Source organism: Pelodiscus sinensis, chromosome 13 (genome assembly GCF_052426305.1).
Source record: "Pelodiscus sinensis isolate ZL-2025 chromosome 13, ASM5242630v1, whole genome shotgun sequence".
Classification (NCBI taxonomy): Eukaryota; Metazoa; Chordata; order Testudines; family Trionychidae; genus Pelodiscus; species Pelodiscus sinensis.
The window spans coordinates 20,388,121-20,407,162 of record NC_143064.1 but is presented as its reverse complement, the minus strand read 5'-3'; the positions used below and the strand labels follow the sequence as shown (position 1 = coordinate 20,407,162).

The 19,042-nt window shown below is 42.1% G+C and overlaps 1 protein-coding gene across 1 annotated transcript in view; it reads right to left on the bottom strand.

Moving 5' to 3' along the window:
• The window catches only part of VSIG1 (V-set and immunoglobulin domain containing 1), a 38,454-nt gene extending 21,644 nt beyond the window's left edge, over nt 1-16,810 (bottom strand). Inside the window, exons 1-2 of the mRNA XM_014580128.4 lie at nt 16,432-16,810; nt 10,937-11,097 (exon numbers count right to left, since the gene is read on the bottom strand). Of these exons, the coding sequence (XP_014435614.3) occupies nt 10,937-11,097; nt 16,432-16,480 (210 nt within the window). The 5' untranslated portion in view covers nt 16,481-16,810. The remainder of the gene's footprint in view (nt 1-10,936; nt 11,098-16,431) is intronic.
• Nucleotides 16,811-19,042: the final 2,232 nt, after the last annotated feature.

Sequence of the window (19,042 nt, the reverse complement as noted above, 5' to 3'; positions counted from 1 at the left end):
AAAAATCAAATGTCATAGGCTTAATTGCTTATCATAGATTGAAGCCCATATTCTGAATTCAGTCATGCAGTGTTAAAGTTACTCTGGATTGTATCATTTGCATGAGATTGGGATTTGATGCCAGTTACCTTTGGCAGCTATAGTGTCTTTTTGCATGCATTTTTGTTTAGCCTGTGATCTGCCAGAGAATGATAGGACTCATATACCCTGCATTGCTGAAATTTTAATTATGACTGCAGGTCTCTTGTTTCTGCTGCATGTTGTCAGAATTTGAGGGGGGCATCTTAAGAACCTTTTAACAAGGAGACAGAGGAAGGCTGAAATCTTTGGAAATCAGGGATGCAAATCAGCCATTGGCCACCTTTCAGTGGTGCCAGAAAGGCTTGAAGATTGAGCCTTACTGAGTCATATGGCACATCCATGTGGCTGAAATGTTCCTGACTAATTTCTGCCATGCACCAAGCATGAAACAGGGCTTTCCTGCACATTAAACTTCAATATACAGTGACTATTTCCTACTCAGATTGGAGGGAAAAATCCCACTTGATGTCCAAAGGCGTTCTGGAGGTATATGGATTAGAGATAAAACACTAGATTGCTTCTGTGGATATTTCAGAGGAAACAAATTCTGCATTCACATTTGAGATCTTCTATGTCCCTCCTGCCAGACCAGAACATGACCTTACATCTTGTTTTATGGTGGCTGTTCTGAACTCCATTGGCATGGAACAACACTATGGGTCTATTTACATTCCCACAAATGGTGCTCTGTCAGCGCATAGGCAGGAGGGAGCAGAAATTAGTTCTTGCCCTGTAAAGCACTTGTACCAAGAGTGTGTGGTAGCTGCGGCTGTTTGGGGTTCTGAAGAACAGATTGTACTGAAAAAGTTAAATCGTCAGCTTCCCATCCAATTCTTGTGCTTTTCTGTTTATGAAGCTGCCTCTCTTTAGTGCAGTGATGTGGAAAGCATGCAGCACAACCTACAACTTGCACTATTATCTCATCAGAATGTGAACCCTTGATTCCTGGTGGGGAAATCCAAATTCAAGCCAAGCTTGTCCAGATGCAGTGCAGAGGCTGATGTTGTACTGCCCTTTGGACAGAATACCATGCAGGTGAGGCACTGGTTCAGCCACATACAGTTGCTGTGGGAAAAACAAAAACTACATCCCAATAACTTTGATGTTCAGGCTGTGAAAAGTGAAATAAAAATCAGAGCAAAAACAAAAGTCAAAAGAGGGCATTTATATCACCTCAGTTATTGTATTAGCATTAGGCTTTCAATAAAGAGCATTTCTATTGTTCCATGCTGGTAAAAAAATGAAACGGTGTAGTTATTGAAGATTATTTTTACTTACTTGGTGTTTCCAGCTACATCTTCCCCGTGCATCTGTCACATAGACCATCTTTTGACAATGATTGACTGACTTTTCATCCATACTCTGAATATTGCGGCACGGGGCATGCTGTATTTGAGTAGAAATGTGCTGGTCTAAGAGTTTAATGTGACTTCAAATGTTCACATAAAAACACAGACCACCCTCCCTATACAGCTGCTCTGAAAAAATCCATGAAGTTTTCAGCGTTATAAAGGCGGGGTAGTTCAGAAGCATTTGTAGGCAGACTCTTGTTTCACAATATGTCTTAAACCTTGAGCTGTAAAGTGAGGGTCCATTATGTTATTACTGAGTTATGTCTAACATTGCACAAACCAAGTGTATAATGTAATTGTTTGCTCTAAGCACTGCAAATAAAGCCTGATCACCTTTTGGTTCCTGTCTCTCTCTAGAGTCTTGGTACTTCTGCTTTTTTCCAAAACTGTGGTTCACTTTTCTTGTTGTTTTACAGGCCAGATTCTGATCTCTGTTCCACCAGTGTCAATCAGGGATAACTTCACTGGCTTTGATGAAATTGGTTATGCTAGTTTCAATATAGAATACAGATTGAACCTCCCTAGTCCCGCATCCTCAGGACCTGACCAGTGCGGAACTATAGAATTTGCCAAACCATGGAGGGTCAATATCCCTTATCAGCATTGCCAACATTTCCATTGCTTACTGGGCTCTTAGTAGACATTGAGGGGTAAATTAGAACTAAATAACAGCACAGAACACTGAGAGCCAGGACTGGTGGCTGTAAACAAACTTTATGGGACCATGGGAAACGTGGCTATGCCCATGATAAATGGACATCCAGGTAACTAAAATCATGCTTGACCATGTATGTTGCCAGACCAGAAAGCGATGGACTAGAGAATTTCAACCAGTACTTCCATTTCCAGTAGTGGTGTTATCCCAGTATGACTCTGTTACAACTCAGATCGCTGTCTGACCCTATCCCTCATAATTAGAACCTGTTTTATTTCCATTTTGCATAGAACAGTCCAGTGGTGCCAGCTCAGTGATCTAAGTCCCATGTACAGGCCAACAAAATCTGTATTTGAGTAATCCAATTTTAAAAATGGGCTCTGCCCAAGAGAAGTTTTCTTATAATATGGAGAGGGCCTAATTAGTAAGCTGTCTATAGAGCTATGCAAGAGACATTGGTGTGATTTCCTGTTGGTGGGTCTCACTCCCTGAACTGGAACTGACTGTGAAGTGGAGGTAGCATGAATAGCCCCTCAGGGAGTGTTTCTTATAGCTCAGCACAGAGCCCACCAGGCTGCAAAGGAGTAACATTAACAGGCTATTCAATGAGTGCTGTCAGTCTCCCTTTGTTGAAGGCCGATGGGGTTTTAGGAGGATGAAAAATGGCCACAACTTTTAGCACCCTGGGTCAGGGGATGGATATTCCTGCTTTCAGTGTTTTATATGTGCAAACAGCACACTGCTGAAAGATGTCTCAGAATCCTTCAGAAGATCATGTCCTGAACCAAAAACTCCCCTCCCCAGCTGTTGTGCAATGTGCAGTATGTTATCTTCCAGTTAGTGGTCCCCTTTGCCCCAGAAGTGGCTCTGCTTTAGTGATGTTTGTTCATAGTAAGGAAGCAGGAAGAATTTTGTTTTCTTTCAGGATGAAAGTTGACAAATTAAATGTAAAATAATATTAATTTCACCTCTTGCTAAAATACTTTCTCTTCTGGTCCTTTGCAAAGACAGTGATGCAAATAGTCAAGCTTGGTTTTGTATAAAATGAAAATGCTGTCACTAAATATAATGTAACATGCAGCTTAATGGCAAGGGTCAAATTCATTTCCATCATTCCTCTAATATTTTAACTTAACCTGGCTATCAGTAGTATTCCACTAGTTACAGCTTGACTAGCCACACAATCTCTTCTGTATTCCACCTTGCACATATTTAATCTATCTTGGGGGCATTACCACATAATTTAAGAATAGACTTCAATTGTCAAGAGATTTCAGCCCTAACTGTATATGTGACTTCATGTGGCAGAATTAAGTCAGGCTCTGCTGGTGCAGAGCCAATTGCAGCATCTGGATACTGGGTTTCCCATCTCCAAGCTTTATACAAATGGTATCATGAGCTTTCATGGGCAGAGCCCACAATGTTCATAATGCCATCTACATGTTTTGTTAGTCTTTAAGGTGCTACCAGACTATTTGTTGTTTTTTAAGTTTTTCCTGTTGCGCAAGAGTTCTTGTGCAAAAAGTCCTCCACATGAGCGCAACCACACTGCCATGTGTTTTTGTGCAAGAGAGGTGCTTTTGTGCAAGAGCGTCCATGGCAGTGTAGATGCTCTCTTGCGCAAGAAAGCTCTGATGGCCATTTTAGCCATAGGGCTTTCTTGCGCAATAAATTCATGTTGCCTGTCTACACTGCCTTCTTGTGGAAGTTCTCTTGTGCAAGAGGGCTTATTCCTCATGGGGAGAGGAATAACTCTTCCAGAAGAAGCCCTGTTTTCTGATGCTGTATTGTAGATTTACTTACTCAAGAACAAGCATGCAGTGTACATCCTTTGCAAGTTTTTGCGCAAGAACAGCCATTCTTGTGCATAAAGCCTGCAGTGTAGAAGTAGTCTCACAGACTAACTTGGCTACCCCTCTGAAGCTATTATACAAATGCTTAATGTTGGAATCAGTGGGCTACATGCAGAATTTGTAAAGTTATGTTTGTCTGTAAGTCTTTGAAGGATTGGGGCTCTGGTTTGCACACTGGTTGCGCCACTGACGTGATGTATGACCTAGGTATTAAGGCACCTAACTCCCGTTCCCTCAGCTGGAAACCACTATCAAAGTACAGGGTACAGTGACTGCAAAGCTATGCTGATCAGGGGAAAAGAGAAAAAGCAGCTGAATAATCATTGGTATCACACTGTTAATTTTACATTTACAATGTTTGGTTGTAAGATGGGGAATCTATTACATTTCTATTATCAGTACAAAAACTAACATCTCATTTCTATTCATGCATATTGCACTCAATAGTGTAACACAGTGCCCAAGAGATAAGAAACTTCTTAGGATAAGAACTAGGTGAGGTGTTCTATTTTGCCATGGCCTACTTAGCAAAGGAGAACCAGAGTCACACTTTATGTATAGATGTGTTTGCTATGAAATACTCATTGCTCACACCTGCTATTATACAGCTTGCTGCACCCGTACTCATCGCGTTGTCTCTGTGCAGCCTGCTTGTGGTATTTCATCTTCTCCTGTTCAACTGCCATTGCTTTTAACTCTCTAGCACCTGTGGCCAGCCCTTTGTATGGCTGGCAAAGAAGAACAGGATATGAAAACACCAGAATAAATAGCAAAAGAAGCCTTGCAACTTTGCAGAATGGGATCATTCTGAATGCAGTCTGTGAACCAGCAGCACTATTTACCCAAGGTCAGGTATAATCATTATATACTCTTACACCTTAAATTAACACTGGTAGCACTCCTGACTCACTGATTTCATTAGGGCTAGGGCCAGACCCAGCCTTACAGTTAAAAGAGTTACCACAATATTCTACAATAATAGCACCCCAATATCCATATGGTATATATTTTGGCCATCGCTCTAAAATAGTGTCTTTTTTAAAATGAGAGCAATGATAGCTCAAGGCTGCATCATTTTATATCTTTCAGATAAGGCAACTTTAAGAGATGCCTTGAGACACTGATCTTGTTTAATGATACATAATTTTCCTTAATCAAACCTAAAGTTTACAGAATTTCCTCTAGTACTCAGTGCCACTTGTGGAAACAAGTGGACAACTATAAATCAGCATTGTTCTGTTCAAATCAATAGAACTATGTTGATTTACAACCAGCTCAGGATAATTTCTCTGTATGTGTTATACATTTCAGGCAAAATGTGCTTATTCTTACTCAGACAAGTAGTTCTGCCACATGAGTAACTAGAGTAGAATGTGATCCTCCTTATCATGTCTAACAATTTGCTAAAAATGTCAGAGATATTTAAAATTACAAGTGAATGGGGAAAGATAAATATTCCCTGCAGATGATTTTGAAGAGAAGAAAGGAAAAACTTTTTTTTGCAAAAATGATTTGGCTTATTTAAAATGTGAAAACTGGAAAAAATTCAAGGCTATGTGTTGTGGGGTTAGTTTTTTATTAGTTTTTGTTGGGTGTTTGAAAAAATGATACATTTGGAATGAAATTGTGTTCCACAAAAAATTTTATTCAGGACAAAAGGCCATTTTTAATGCAAAAAAAAGTTTTAATGGGAAATGCTTTGACTTGAAATCTGACAACATGGGTCAATTTTATGACCATTATAATGCATAGCACAAGCTACATTATTGATGGATTTAATGTACTCTTGTATAGTGCTGTTCTACTGTATGTATGTTATGATAACTTTTGCCAATGGGTTAATACATACAATAGAGAATAGCACAGGTATAATTCAGAACCACAGAATTTTTAACATAAGATGAATTACCCAAACTGTTCTATTTAGCCTATACCATTTTTATATTCTGCTTACAAACCCTATAAACACTGAGCTGACGTAGCATTGCCATGGATTCTTTGTCTAATAGTAACAGATGATGAGGATCAAAGTATAATATGAAATTTAATTTAAGATACATGTACAATTCAGGAAAGATTGAAAAACTAATTTCATATTAAAATATGTAGTATGAAGAGTTTCTTTTAAAGGGTATATGTTCCAAATAGCTCTGTGAAAATCCACCGACCTTATTCATACTCCTTCAACCCCTTCCCATTATTTGCATAATTAATTTTATATTCTATTTGCTTAAAACTGTAAGGCATTGCAGTGCTATTGTGAAGGGCTCCAACTAACATTCAGGGCTAGACAAACAGTTAAAAGCATTTAAGAAAAAGAGTAATATCCCAATCCTGCATTAATGGCACATACACATGCTTGACTTCAAACAGTAGTAGGACCACTGATGTCAAAGGAAGTCTGTATGTGTTTGCAGGATTGTGCCTAAAGTCCTAATTAGACTGATGTGGAAGCTGAAAGAGGTTCTGCCTCTGATTTCAATGAGAACAGGATTAGATACTAGACTTTCCACATTCCACTTCATCTAATGAAACTGCACATCCTCCATTACAAAGATGCCTGTGGTGTGGTATGACATTAAAATGACTTTACTATGAAATTGGTTTTTGATAGGAGGAAAGTCAGATGTAATTTTCCCCACTAGTTTTTCATGCAGTCCTCCTGGTGGGCACTAGCTCTCATGGGAGCTCCAAGTGTGTAAGTGCAGAAGATGAAGCCTGAGGAAGCTTAACCTTTGCGATTCTTCTACCATTGAGGATCTTGGTCACTTTGTTCTTGTAGTGACTTTCTGAGCCACTCTCAATACATTCTGGTCAGAAACTTCAGGTGCTGTTTTCTCACCACCAGTTCCACATGCCTGAATCTTTTGAAAGATTCTGATTGCCCCTCAGCCCAAAGCTGTTTCTTTGAACATCGACCTGTTCATTTTTCTTGAGTTTTGAACAGAAAATATATTTCATTGTTTGTTTTTCTGCATTAATTATTTAATGTACACAAAATACAGGTTCTGGTTTCTAAACATATCTAGTAGCACATGCTGTAATTTCTGTCTGAATGCAAAACTAAGGGTGTGTCTAGACTACAGAGTTTTGTCGACATAACGTCGACAGAACTCAGCAGTTTTGTCGATGCTGGTAAACCTCATTTTATGAGGCATAACGCCTTTTGTCGACAGAGTTCTGTCGACAGAAGGTGTTATTGCATCTAGGGTTGTGTCTAGACTACAGGGTTTTGTCGACAAAGCAGCTTGCTTTGTCGACAGAACCAAATGTAGTCTAGACACTCTTTGTTGATAGAAGCTTTGTCGACAGTATCTGTCGACAAAACTTCTGTCGACAAAAGCCTGTAGTCTAGACGTACCCTAAGCTTTTAGTAGAATGTACCAGACTACTGAAGTATCATATGATACAGGGCTCACAAAACACACAACTGCCTTTAGCTCATGGAACCCGATCCTACAACCTGTACAGGAACAATCTTAACGATAGCAGAATTACTGGTCTGAGCAATGTCTACATTCGTCACTCTTGGAGTTTATAAGTTATGGTGATGCATGATATACATATCTTGATAAATTAAGGGATGCGGGGTTGGGCTCATAATTGCATTTCTCACTGATATATTTGCTATCAAATTATTATTTGCTGGTCTAGCACGACAGGTAGTTCTTTTACTTCAATTTTAAATTGTTATTTCTTTCAACCATGTATATTATTATCCTTGTTTGATGCCAATGATGTGCTAGATTCTATACAATCCACAAAATACAGACAATGTCTGTCTCAAGGAATTTATAATCCAGGTATAGTTTGCCAGTGCATATCATTTACAGTGTATAACAGTGAAAGTGATCAACCACAATATTACCTATCTATTAAATCACCCCATCTATTTAAATTAACCCTCAGTTATAACACCAAAGCAAGAACTCTGAATTTCTGGAACTGGAATTACAAATCATCCTCAAGTTCAAGTCTCATGCTGATGGCCTCAGTCGTGATGAGGGATGGTTGGGACATTATCAACCTAACATTCAATGAAGGTACAAACAGCTTTGTGTAAATTCCTGCATTAGTACCCTTCCTATCTATTGCCTTTGATCCTTATCTGCTTTGTTTTAACTATCCAGTCTTCAGGGGCTTACTGATGGCCAGTTCTGTCTTCCTGTTTTTCCCTTTGATATTTTCATACCCTCTGCTCCTTGTTTCCCGCCCCCCTTCATTCTCCCCTATTTATTTTGGGTCTACACATTCTAAACTCTAAACTCCGGTCATCTGAAGAAGTGGGCTGTGCCCATGAAAGCTCATGATACTATCTTCATGTTTTGTTAGTCTATAAAGTTCTATCAGTTTATCCTGTACAGACTAACTTGGCTACCCCCTAAAGCTTCTGGAATAAAAATGTTAGTAAAAAAGCAAAATTTGTGCCAAGGAGACAAAGGGACTGGGTATCTAGGTGCCACAACATGGCACTAGAGCTCAGTATTTCATGGGCACAGAAAGAGTGAACTGACACAGTTAGTCACCATTTCTTCATACAAAGAAAAGGTGGCTGCTTATTGGTTCAGTCTTGCTAGGCACTGAGAAAAGGAAACACCTACTGAAATTGGAGGGAACTGAGGACGCTCAGAAACTCATGGGATGGGGTCTGCATGTAACCATGAAGCAAGAAATACTGATCTAAGAGTAACCGTGACATATGCAGACCATGTTTAGAAGTCTCTTGACGACCACAAAACACCTGCTGCCACAACCCGATATTTTATACTGGAGTGGGAGCTGAAAATGGTTCTACTACACAGAAGATGAAGTAACTGACATCTGAAGAAGGCCGGGGTAGCTGCAAAAGCATGGATGGATAGGAAGTTGTCCACACACATCACCAGCCACCCAAGCATTCTGCAGGGCCATGTACTAGAGCTGCAGAGGAGAGTAACAGGGAATGGTCATCTGCTTGTTCAAATGTGTGCACGCCCTGACAGGAAAATGGTCTCTTCCCTGCTACCAAAGGCTGCTGTGCACCCTCCCTTCAACTGTACCGGGATTGTGGATGGATCTCTATCCTCACCTCAAAACATTACACTCTGGCTACATCTACACTACAGGCTTCTTGTGCAAGAGCACGTCTACACTTCAAAGCACATCGCAAAAGTGATGTGCTTTTGCATAAGAGAGCATCCACACCACATGGATGCTCTTGTGCAAGAAAGCTCTGATGGCCAAGGGCAGCCTGAGGCGGGCTGCTGGCAGCTGGCACCCCAGGCGGAATGTGTGATCGGCGCCTCCACCTCCACAGCCCTCAATGGCGTGATGTCATCATTGGGCGCCCCATTTAACACAGTCCCCTAGGCGACGGCCGAGTTGGCTATATGCATGGGCCGCCCCTGCTGACATCCATTCACAGAATGGCCCTCAGAGCACCTGTGCTTTTTCCCATAGGGGTTTCTTGCACAATTAACCCCTGCAGAGCATCCACACTTGCCTTTTTGCGCAAGAACTCTTGTGCAAAAAGGTGTTATGCCTTATAAAAGGAGGTTTACCTACACCAGAAAAAGCCCTCTCTTCTGCCGTTTTACTGTCGATGTACTTGCACAAAAGTGCATTTGAGGTGTGGACGCTCCGTGGGTTTTTGTGCAAACAGCTGGTTTTGCACAAAAACATTGCAGAGTATATTTAGCCTCTGGAGGGACAGAAGGTGGGAGGGAAGGAGTCCCATGGCACACAGAGGTGGGAAAACCAGTGCATTGGCTCCCATATCCTATTTCCCCTGCACGTCAGAATAACCATAGCTCCCCTGTCTGTCAGGTTTCATGTGCCTATAGATTAGGGGTAGCTGTGGTTTGCTTTTAGCCACTGGTGAGTATGGAGTACAGATGATCTGGGGGTCCTGCTGGTGTTAAACATTATGTCTTTGAATATTGCTGCTCCTGCGATGCCTTCGTGCTGCTGACAGGTACTGAACAGGGCTTTCCCACCAATGAATTTTTGCTTAGTGACTGATCACATGTTTTCTGTCATTTTGAAGGGAACAAACCCTGACTAGTATCCTCCCACTCTGTGCTGAAGTTAGCAGAATGCTTCCTGTGGAATTACACTTAATAATATTATGAAAAGACCATGGGCGGTTGTTGAAGGTAAGGCTGGGGGAGGCAAGCACCCAGCCCCACCCCTTCTGACAAGGCCCCATCCTCCATGGGAGCCAAACCACTTCCCCATACCCCCTCCCCACCACAGCGAGGGGAGGAGGGTGAATGCATGTGCCTCAGCCTCCCTGGCCCTGGAGAAAGAGAAGGAAGGACAGTGAGCGGCGCAGCCCCAGCTTCACCGGCCCCAGAGTATCAGGGAGGGAGGAGGGCATGCGGCTTCAGCCTTCCCAGCCCCGGGAAGGGAGGAGGGGATGTGGCCCTAGTCTCCCTGGCCCCAGAGAAGTAGGCATCCTGGGGTGGAGTGTAGATGGGGGCCAGGCTGGCAGTTTGGGAAGGCATTACCTCCCCTGCCTAGGATACCAGCCGCACATGGAGAAAACTTTATAGTGATGTGGGGATATGAGTCCTGGGGAAAAGAGATTTCATTTTACCCTTAAAATGGGGAATACAGATGCCTCCCACTATATGAAACTCTAGTTCTTTTCAGTTCCTAGATCCTACCAATATCTTAAATCAGAAAAATAAAAACCTATGGTGTTCAAAACAACATCAGACAGACAGACAGTGGTTAAGGTATTAGCTTGAGACTCAGGAGATCTGGGTTGTTTCCTACTCCATCCTAGATTTCCTGTGTGACCTTGGGCAAGTCAGTCTCTCTGTGCCTCAGTTGCCATCTGTAAAATGGGGCTATTAGCACTTTCCTACGTCACAGAGGTATTGTGAGGATGAATCCATTAAAGATTTTAGGATATTCTGGCAATGGGAGTAATATATGGACGATAGACAATACATACCTTTACATATATATTTAAATAGCTAAATATATATATTTTTTAAATCTCTCCTTACTGTTTCATGTTGTTTCTCTTTAGCACTGTAGAAACTCCACTGAATGAAAAGTGAATCCAGAGGCCCAGTTGTTTTGTAGGTACAGAGAAGAGTGACATTTCCACCAACAGTGACATTCACCATGCTCTGGGGCACTGTTACAGTCACGCCATTGATGTGGCCTGCAAGGAATAAGCATTGTGAAGAGAGATCAGTCTGAAGCTGCTGCCCACTAAGGCTACATCAACACTGCAGAGCTATTTCAGGATACTGGAAGTATCCCGGAATAGCTATTCTGCATCTTTTGAGCATGCCTGTTATTTCAAAATATAATGGGTTTGCTATTCCAACATCCCTGTAAACCTTGTTCCATGAGGGTTAAGGGACACTTCAGAATAGCACTTTATTTCGAGGTAAGGGTGCAGTGTAAACTCACTCTAAGAAACACTGCTTTGAGTTCTGTTGGACTGGTTCCCCTTCTTCCCCACTGCCCTGCAAGGACCTATGATAGGTTCAATACTGTTTTCCCAGGTGGTGGGGTGAGTGTTCTAGATTTAGTAGCTGGGGAGGGATGAAGATGACATGGGACCCAAATCCACTAAAAAAATATTTTAAAGTAAAATAAATTTAAGTTTCCTAGGCTTGGTCTACACAATACTGTTAGTTCTTTCCCAGCTGAGTGCTCTCTGCTGCCTGGAACATGCACGTTTATTTCCCAGCGAGATTATTCAGTGATTTTCTAGCTCTCCCTTACTTCCAGGCAGCAGAGTACGCTCAGCTGGGAAAGAATTAACAGTGTTGTGTAGACCAAGCCTAGGAAACTTAGATTTATTTTTCTTTTAAAAAATTTTTTTAGTGGATTTGGGTCCCTTGTTATCTTCACCCTCATCCCCAGGCAACATAGATCTCTTTTACATTTGTCACCAAGGGTCAAGTAGGCCAGTTCCCGCCCTGAGTCGCTGCTGTACCTGGTTCCTCTAATCTGTGGAACCTATTTTCCTAGAATCCAAGCATCCTTTCTCAGTTCTTCCCTGCTAATAGCTTAGCTTCTTGAAGTGCTTCTCAAGGTTCCAGTGCACAGTTGTGCATTTGCACTGTTCCCAAATGGAATCTGGGGGCAGCAGGTGGCAAGAGCTAATTAGGTGGTTCAAAAATGTAAAAAGCACTAAGTATTATTTACAACTATTTTTCTAGTAGATAGAGAGTTGATATATTGAGGTTGTGGGGAGACAGCTTTATTTTTATGGGCAAGTTCTCATTTTTTTAAGTGTTTTCCCCTTCTGGGGTTAAAGGAATTCTGTAAAACTGATCAACTACATAGCATGTGAAACAAATAGCGTGGAGGTCAAAAATAAATAATATATTGTACACAATTAAAAGTGTCTATTGCAATTAAAAATAACAGAGTTGGAACATAATAATTTGCATACTTTTCAGTAATTCTGTCAATAATTCTTGTATGACTTATACATTACTGGTACACAATGGGCATGAGAGGGTTGGCAAAATTTGATTTTTAAAAATAATTACTGTAATTAAAACAGATGTTCAGTTTTATAAGCATTATTTTTTGTTTTTATCAATTCCACAATCTTAGGGCAATTATGCGGCAGTCAGACAATAATTTAATGACTGTAGATGCTGAAATTCAAAAAAAGTACTCAAGCAGCATTTTTCTTACTTCTATCTGTAAATTTCAATTATTATCGAGGGAAATATGTTTTCATTGATTTGTGCATGTATGGCAAAATTGACATTTGCCAACATTTACAAGTAAAAATTTAATCCTTCAAAGCCTAGGTTTGGTCACATATTCTTGAGTACCTAGTTATCACACTAAGGCATATCAGAGTTGGAAAGGAGTGTGGAATTGAGTCCAGAAAGTTATACAAGGCAATGAGCTAATGTGCATTTCATCTGTCAGTCAAAAATAAATCATTCAAGTAAAGCAGTTCATTGGAGTTGGGTTTTGTTATACTTTTGAACTCAATTTTCAAGCTACAGCTTTAAGATTCTGATGGTGCATTTGTCCATTCTGAAAATGTTCCGTGTTAAAGAAAAATATAAGGCTCCTCTAGTTTCTTATGTGAAAATTAGTGGAGTGAAAATTTTGTATTAAAAAAATACTCTAGATGGGATTGTTCCATTTATAATTAATTGAGGTACTAAGTTCAAGATATTCTTATTTTGAAGGAATACTTGTTCTTTTTTTCCCTTTAGGGTGGCTGCCACTAAATTTTAAACAAAACTCTTCACAAACATCAATAGGGCATTTTGCTCAAATAATCCATGGTATGATAAGAACATAAGAATGACCATTCTGGGTCAGACCAAAGTTCCATTTAGCCCAGTATCCTGTCTTCTGAAAGTGACCAATGCCAGATATCCCAGAGCAAATGAACAGAACAGGTAATCCTCAAGGGACTCATCCATTCCCTGTCACCCTGACAGAGGCTAGGGAATGATTCATAGTGTGAAAAGAAATCTCGTAGATTCTGAGGTATTTTAATTATATAAATATTCTTTCCTCATGAGATACTGCAAAGAGTGAAAATATTTTATAAATGAATTCTAAACTCTTCCGGGCAGGGACTATGTCTTCCTATGTGTTTTTACAGCACTGTTCTTACTGAGGATTGAAATCCTCACAGGGACCTCTCTACTAGCATAAAATAAATATTCAATAACATCATCCCTCTGGGTGTTTGTGTGAAGCTATCCTCTTTGGTATTAACCCCTAGAGCTGGCTGGAGGATGACAATTCTGTTCTGAGACAACTTTCAAGGTTTTTAAATCGGTTTTTATTCTGTGTTAGAACAAAGCCAAAATCTTCCAAACATTTTCATGAAACAGCCTGGCATCAAAATGTCTGGTTTCCGATTCTCTCTCTCTTTCTCCCTCTCCTGCCACTGTAGTCAGAAGGGCCCAGAGAGTGCTGGGCCTCAGAAACCTTCCTGTCAAAACCATTGTTAACATCGATATACCTCTGCACCATGTTTTGACTGCAATGAATTAGCATATTTCAATGAAAATACTTTGAGCTGGAAATATTCCGACCAACCCTATTAACCATGTAGGGTCCCAACCCACCAATCTTTTTCATCCAGTGCAACTGCTCTTAGCCAGTGCTGTTAACAAGCGAGTGCTCACCATTGTGTTTGGAGAACTGGACCTGAAGAGCCTGATCCAGCAACATTTGACATCAATGGGAGCTTTGCCATTAACTTAAACAAGTGCAGGATCAGTCACATAATCCTTGCTCATGCGGGTAGCCAATGAGAAAAACTCAAGAACTACTCATGTGAGAAAGCTTATCTGCTCAAACTTGTGAGCCTTTCCTTACAAGTATTTAATCTGTTCATATGCTTTATCGCATAACTATGAGAGATTTCCTTGTTACAGAAAAAAGTTAATATATAGTTTTTAACAGTAAGATACTAAGCAGGAAGACAAGCACTCTGCTACGCACCAAAAATCATGGTTGCAGTAGAGAAACAGATGCAATAGAGAAACTCATTACAACAATCTGTAACCTACTAAGGCCATGCCTATAGTATTCTACCAAAGCCGCTGTGCAGCTGCAAGATTATTTGTGTAGCAGCTCTAGGCTGGTAGGACGTCTCCCACTGACATAGTGCCATCCATAGCAGCAATACTGTACGTGTAACTTATGTTGCCGAGGGGCATTTTTTCACACCCCTGAGTAACAAAAGACGTAGTACAGACGTGATCTCACTCTCCTTTTGTCCTAAGAATGCAGAGGTGTTAACTGCCCACTTCATTTTGAAGGGGCTTTTGTAACCTGAGTTAACTCCTTATGCTTCATGATCTGTCCCACCTTGTACAGGTTGGACCTCCCTGGTCCAGCAATGTTGGAACCTGACTAGTCCCAAACGAGAGAATTTTCCAGATGAGGGGAGGCATCCTCTGCCGCCAGCCCCAAGCCAGCCAGTCCCCTGCCTCTGGTTCCCCTCCCCAGCCGTGCTGTCCGCCTTGCTGCCACCGGCATCTCAGCCACGGGCTGCCATGGACATTCAGGGCTCTCCAGCTCCCAGCCCTGTGTTGCCACAGTTCTCTGGACCTGCGCTGCCACAGGTGGTGAAGCTTCCCCGGCTTCACTTCTCCAGCCACAGCCCCATGCTGCTGCAAGCAGCTGGATTTCTCCAGCTCCTGGCTCCACACTGCCATGGTTTCCTGAGTCCGTGCTGCCGTGGACTGCCAGGGTTCTCCAGTCCTGCGCTGCTGGTCCAGGCTTCTTTGGTCCCCAACCCCATGCTGCCATGGACTGCAGGGGCTCTCCAGCCTAGCCCCAGCACTTTTGTGAGGCTCTAGCCCCGCTGGCCCTCCTACCATTAGGCTCCCAGGCTTTCTGGTTCAGGAGCATTCATGATCCTACCAGACCACAGATATTGCTGGACCAGAGAGTACTGGTTTTCAGAGGTTCAACCTGTATTTAGCTGTGATACTCTGTGACAGGTCTTTCCCCGACCTAAAGAAGAGCTCTGCAGAGCTAAAATCTTGTTTCTTTTACCAACAGAAGCTGGTCAAGAATGAAAGAACAAAAGAAAAATTACCTCAGCCACCTGGTCTTTTAACAAGATAAATGTAATTTTCCTATCTTGATACTGGCAGTTGCAGAGATCTTCCCTACTGGCATACATAGTCTGATTTCAATACTGAACATCTGCACCATTTGAAACACAAATCTGTATTTTTAAATTTTAACCAAATAGTTTCACTGAATCCTTCTGCTAACATTTAGTTGCTTTGCATTTCCAAAACAACTAGCAATACTTGAAAGAAAAATAGACTTGTGTATGATAAACACAAGTTGGGAGTAACTGCTTAAATTGTTCATGTGATCCCCAGAAAAAATAATGGCATCTCTAAGTCTTTATCTTACAAGATGCTGAGACTCATCTGAGTACCCTCAATTTCCATTTTCTTCAGCGGGAATGGAATGTGCTTGGAATCTCGCAGGATCAAGCTTCTAATGTCTATTCCTACAAGTCTATTCCTTCATGCTCAGCATAATTCAATCTCTTTTAAATAATAATAATAATATATAAGCCTTAATATATCGTATAAGTCCTACATTGCACAATGATTTACATATATATTTCACATTAAGTTTGTGAGTAGAATGAATAAAGTCTAAAGGACTTAAAGTTAAATATGGGCCTAACTTTGCCAAGTCATTATTTCCCAAGGATATAGCCCATAGAAACAAGACAAAAGCCAAGTTTAATTTTGAGATGTCTGGAAAATGCTAAAACGTACTCTTGCCTCCTACTCAATTTACAGCAACGAAGCATTAATTTACTATAGGTAATGATAAAATAGTATCCTAAAGACAAAATACTAAATCACTATTCTAACTGCTACAATTCCACAAGATACGTTCTTTGGCATCATCCCCACAGTTTTCATTCTAGCCAGAAGTAAATTTCTCATGTACTCCTATTTTGCTGGCAAAGTTAATCTCCTATTTTAGTTATGTTGTTTGTTTTTCTCACCTGAAAGGGCTGCTATAATTGCAAATATCTTCAGCATTGTTGCAAACATCTTCTCAAAAGTCTGCAGAGAAAGAACCCTGAGGCTGCTGCTTACATGGACTAAAACGCAACTGATTTTTTTTAAGTGGTTTTTTTTGTTTTTCTTATCAGCAGCGTATCAACGAGTCAACAGGCTTTTTCGTTTTCTTCCTTAATCATATGTAGACCTTTCTCAGAGTAGGTTGTGACTGTTCAGTTAAAACCAGCTCAAGGGGCGTGTTCACTTGGGACACTTGTTAATAATAAACCCTAAAATTCTGCAAATCGCATAAGGGTGGGTTCTACCGCCCTTCCTCATGCCATAGCAGTACCTGACTTTACATATACTCCATTGGGACTCTTCGTAAAGTACTACTCAACATGAGCATAGCAAGCAGAATTTAGCCCTTTGTGAATAAGGGTGATAGAATTTGGCCATAATTCCTCATTAAGAAAAAAATCAATAATTTGTTTTGAAAAATGGATTCTGTAGTGATAATGCTTTGAGTATGTTTGAAAAATGGAAATGTGCAGTACTGGGTTGAAGCTAATGTTAAAAAAGTATATAATACACATGTTAAGAGACTAACATCTGTACATATGGTACATAGTGCTTAGATTAACCATAAATACAAAGAAATGCTACACTGTGCCCTCATGAATAACTCTGCTTTCAAATGTCTAGAGGGGGCCCATACAAGAGACACCAGCCTAAAATAAAATTAAAGGAGACTTTTTTTAAAAAAATACTGAAATATAATCAATTTTGATCCATGTATGGGGCTGACAGATTTGATAAGAAAATTGCACAATGACTTTATTTTGTTTTGTTACAGTTATCATCATCATCATCATCATCCATCAAGGCAAGTTCCAAAGGGACATAGCCTCCTTGCAGATCAAACTACACCCAGACAGATCTTCAGCAAAGTCTCTGCGGGTATGTCTACACTACAGCGCTAGTTCGAACTAACTTAGTTCGAATTAGTTAATTCGAACTAAGCTAGTTCGAACTAACGCATCTAGAACTAAAAACTAGTTCGAACTAGCGTTTTGCTAGTTCGAACTAGCAAGTCCACATTGAGTGGACTCTGAACAGGGCTTAAGGATGGCCGGAAGCAGTGCCGGCAGGGCATAAAAGGAGGACTTAGAGCATGGAGATGCTGTCTCAGGCTAGCCGAGGGCTGCGCTTAAAGGGTCCCGACCCCCACCCCGGACACACAGTTCTAAGGGGTGCCCCGCTTGCAATGAAGTTCTGGCTTGGAGTGCCCTGAGTGCCCACACTGGGCACATCACACCACTCGGCCATCAGCCCGGCTGCACTTGCCGCAGGCTGCCATCTGGGGAGAGGGAGTAATTGGGGGGCTGCAGGAGAGCTTCCACCCCCAGAAGCCCGCAGAGCCAGCCCAGTCCTCCCCATCGGGGGCTCGTACCCCATTCCTCCCTCACCTCCTTCCACTTACCCTTCCTTAGCCCCCCTTCTTATTGATGTACAAAATAAAGATAACGTTTCTTCCAACATTGACTCTGTCTTTATTGAAAAAAAACTGGGGGAGACTGGGAAAAGGAGGTGGGAGAGGGGAAGAGAAAGGCTGGGAGAGGGGAGGGCAACTAACATGATCAGGGGTTGGGAACAGGTCCCAGATGAAGAAAGGCTACAGAGACTGGGACTGTTCAGCTTAGAAAAGAGGAGACGGAGGGGGGACAGGATAGAGGTCTCTAAAAGCAGGGGTTGGGTGGAGAGGGTGCATTCAGAAAAGTTCTTCCTGAGTTCCCATAAAGAAGGACTAGAGGACATCAAAGGAAAGGAATGGGTAGCAGGCTTCAAACTAGTAAGAGAAAGTTGTTCTTCTTCACAAAGCAAATAGTTAACCTGTGGAATTCCTTGCTGCAGGAGGCTGTGAAGGCTAGAACTAGAACAGAGTTTAAAGGGAAGTGAGATAAAGTGATGGAGGTTGGGTCCATGGAGTCCTATTAGCCAGAGGGTAGGAGTGGTGTCCCTGCCCAAAGTTTGTGGAAGGCTGGAGAGGGATGGCACGAGACAAATGGCTTGGTCATTGTCTTCGGTCCATCCCCTCCAGGGTCCCTAGGGTTGGCCGCTGTTGGCAGACAGGCTACTGGGCTAGATGGACCTTTGGTCTGACCCAGTACGGCCATTGTAAGCTCAGGGCTCAGTGTCGGGGGTCTCAGTGGACCCCCTTGATTTTCATGCACACCTGGTCCTGGGTGGCCAGGCTGGCAGCTCTCCTGCCCTAGACGGCCACTTTCCTGTGCCTAGTGCGGAGATCGTGGACGAGGTCCATGATGTCCGCACTAGCCCAGGAAGGTGCCCGCCTCTTGCGGTCCAGGGCAAGCTCCCGGGAGCCGCCAGCCTGGTCCCGGCAAGAGGGGGTGGGCTTGGGGGCATCGGGTGGGTGGCTCTGTGCCGTGCCAGGTGCAGGGTCTGCTAGCTGGGTGCTGGCAGGCTTGCACCTGGCACGGGCACCGTAGCCAGCCCGTGCCCCTTTAAGGGGTCTGGGGCCGGGAGGGGGGCATAGAGTTTCCCTGGTGTTGGCCAGAGTGGCCACCAGGGAAACCTGGGGAGGGCTAGCCA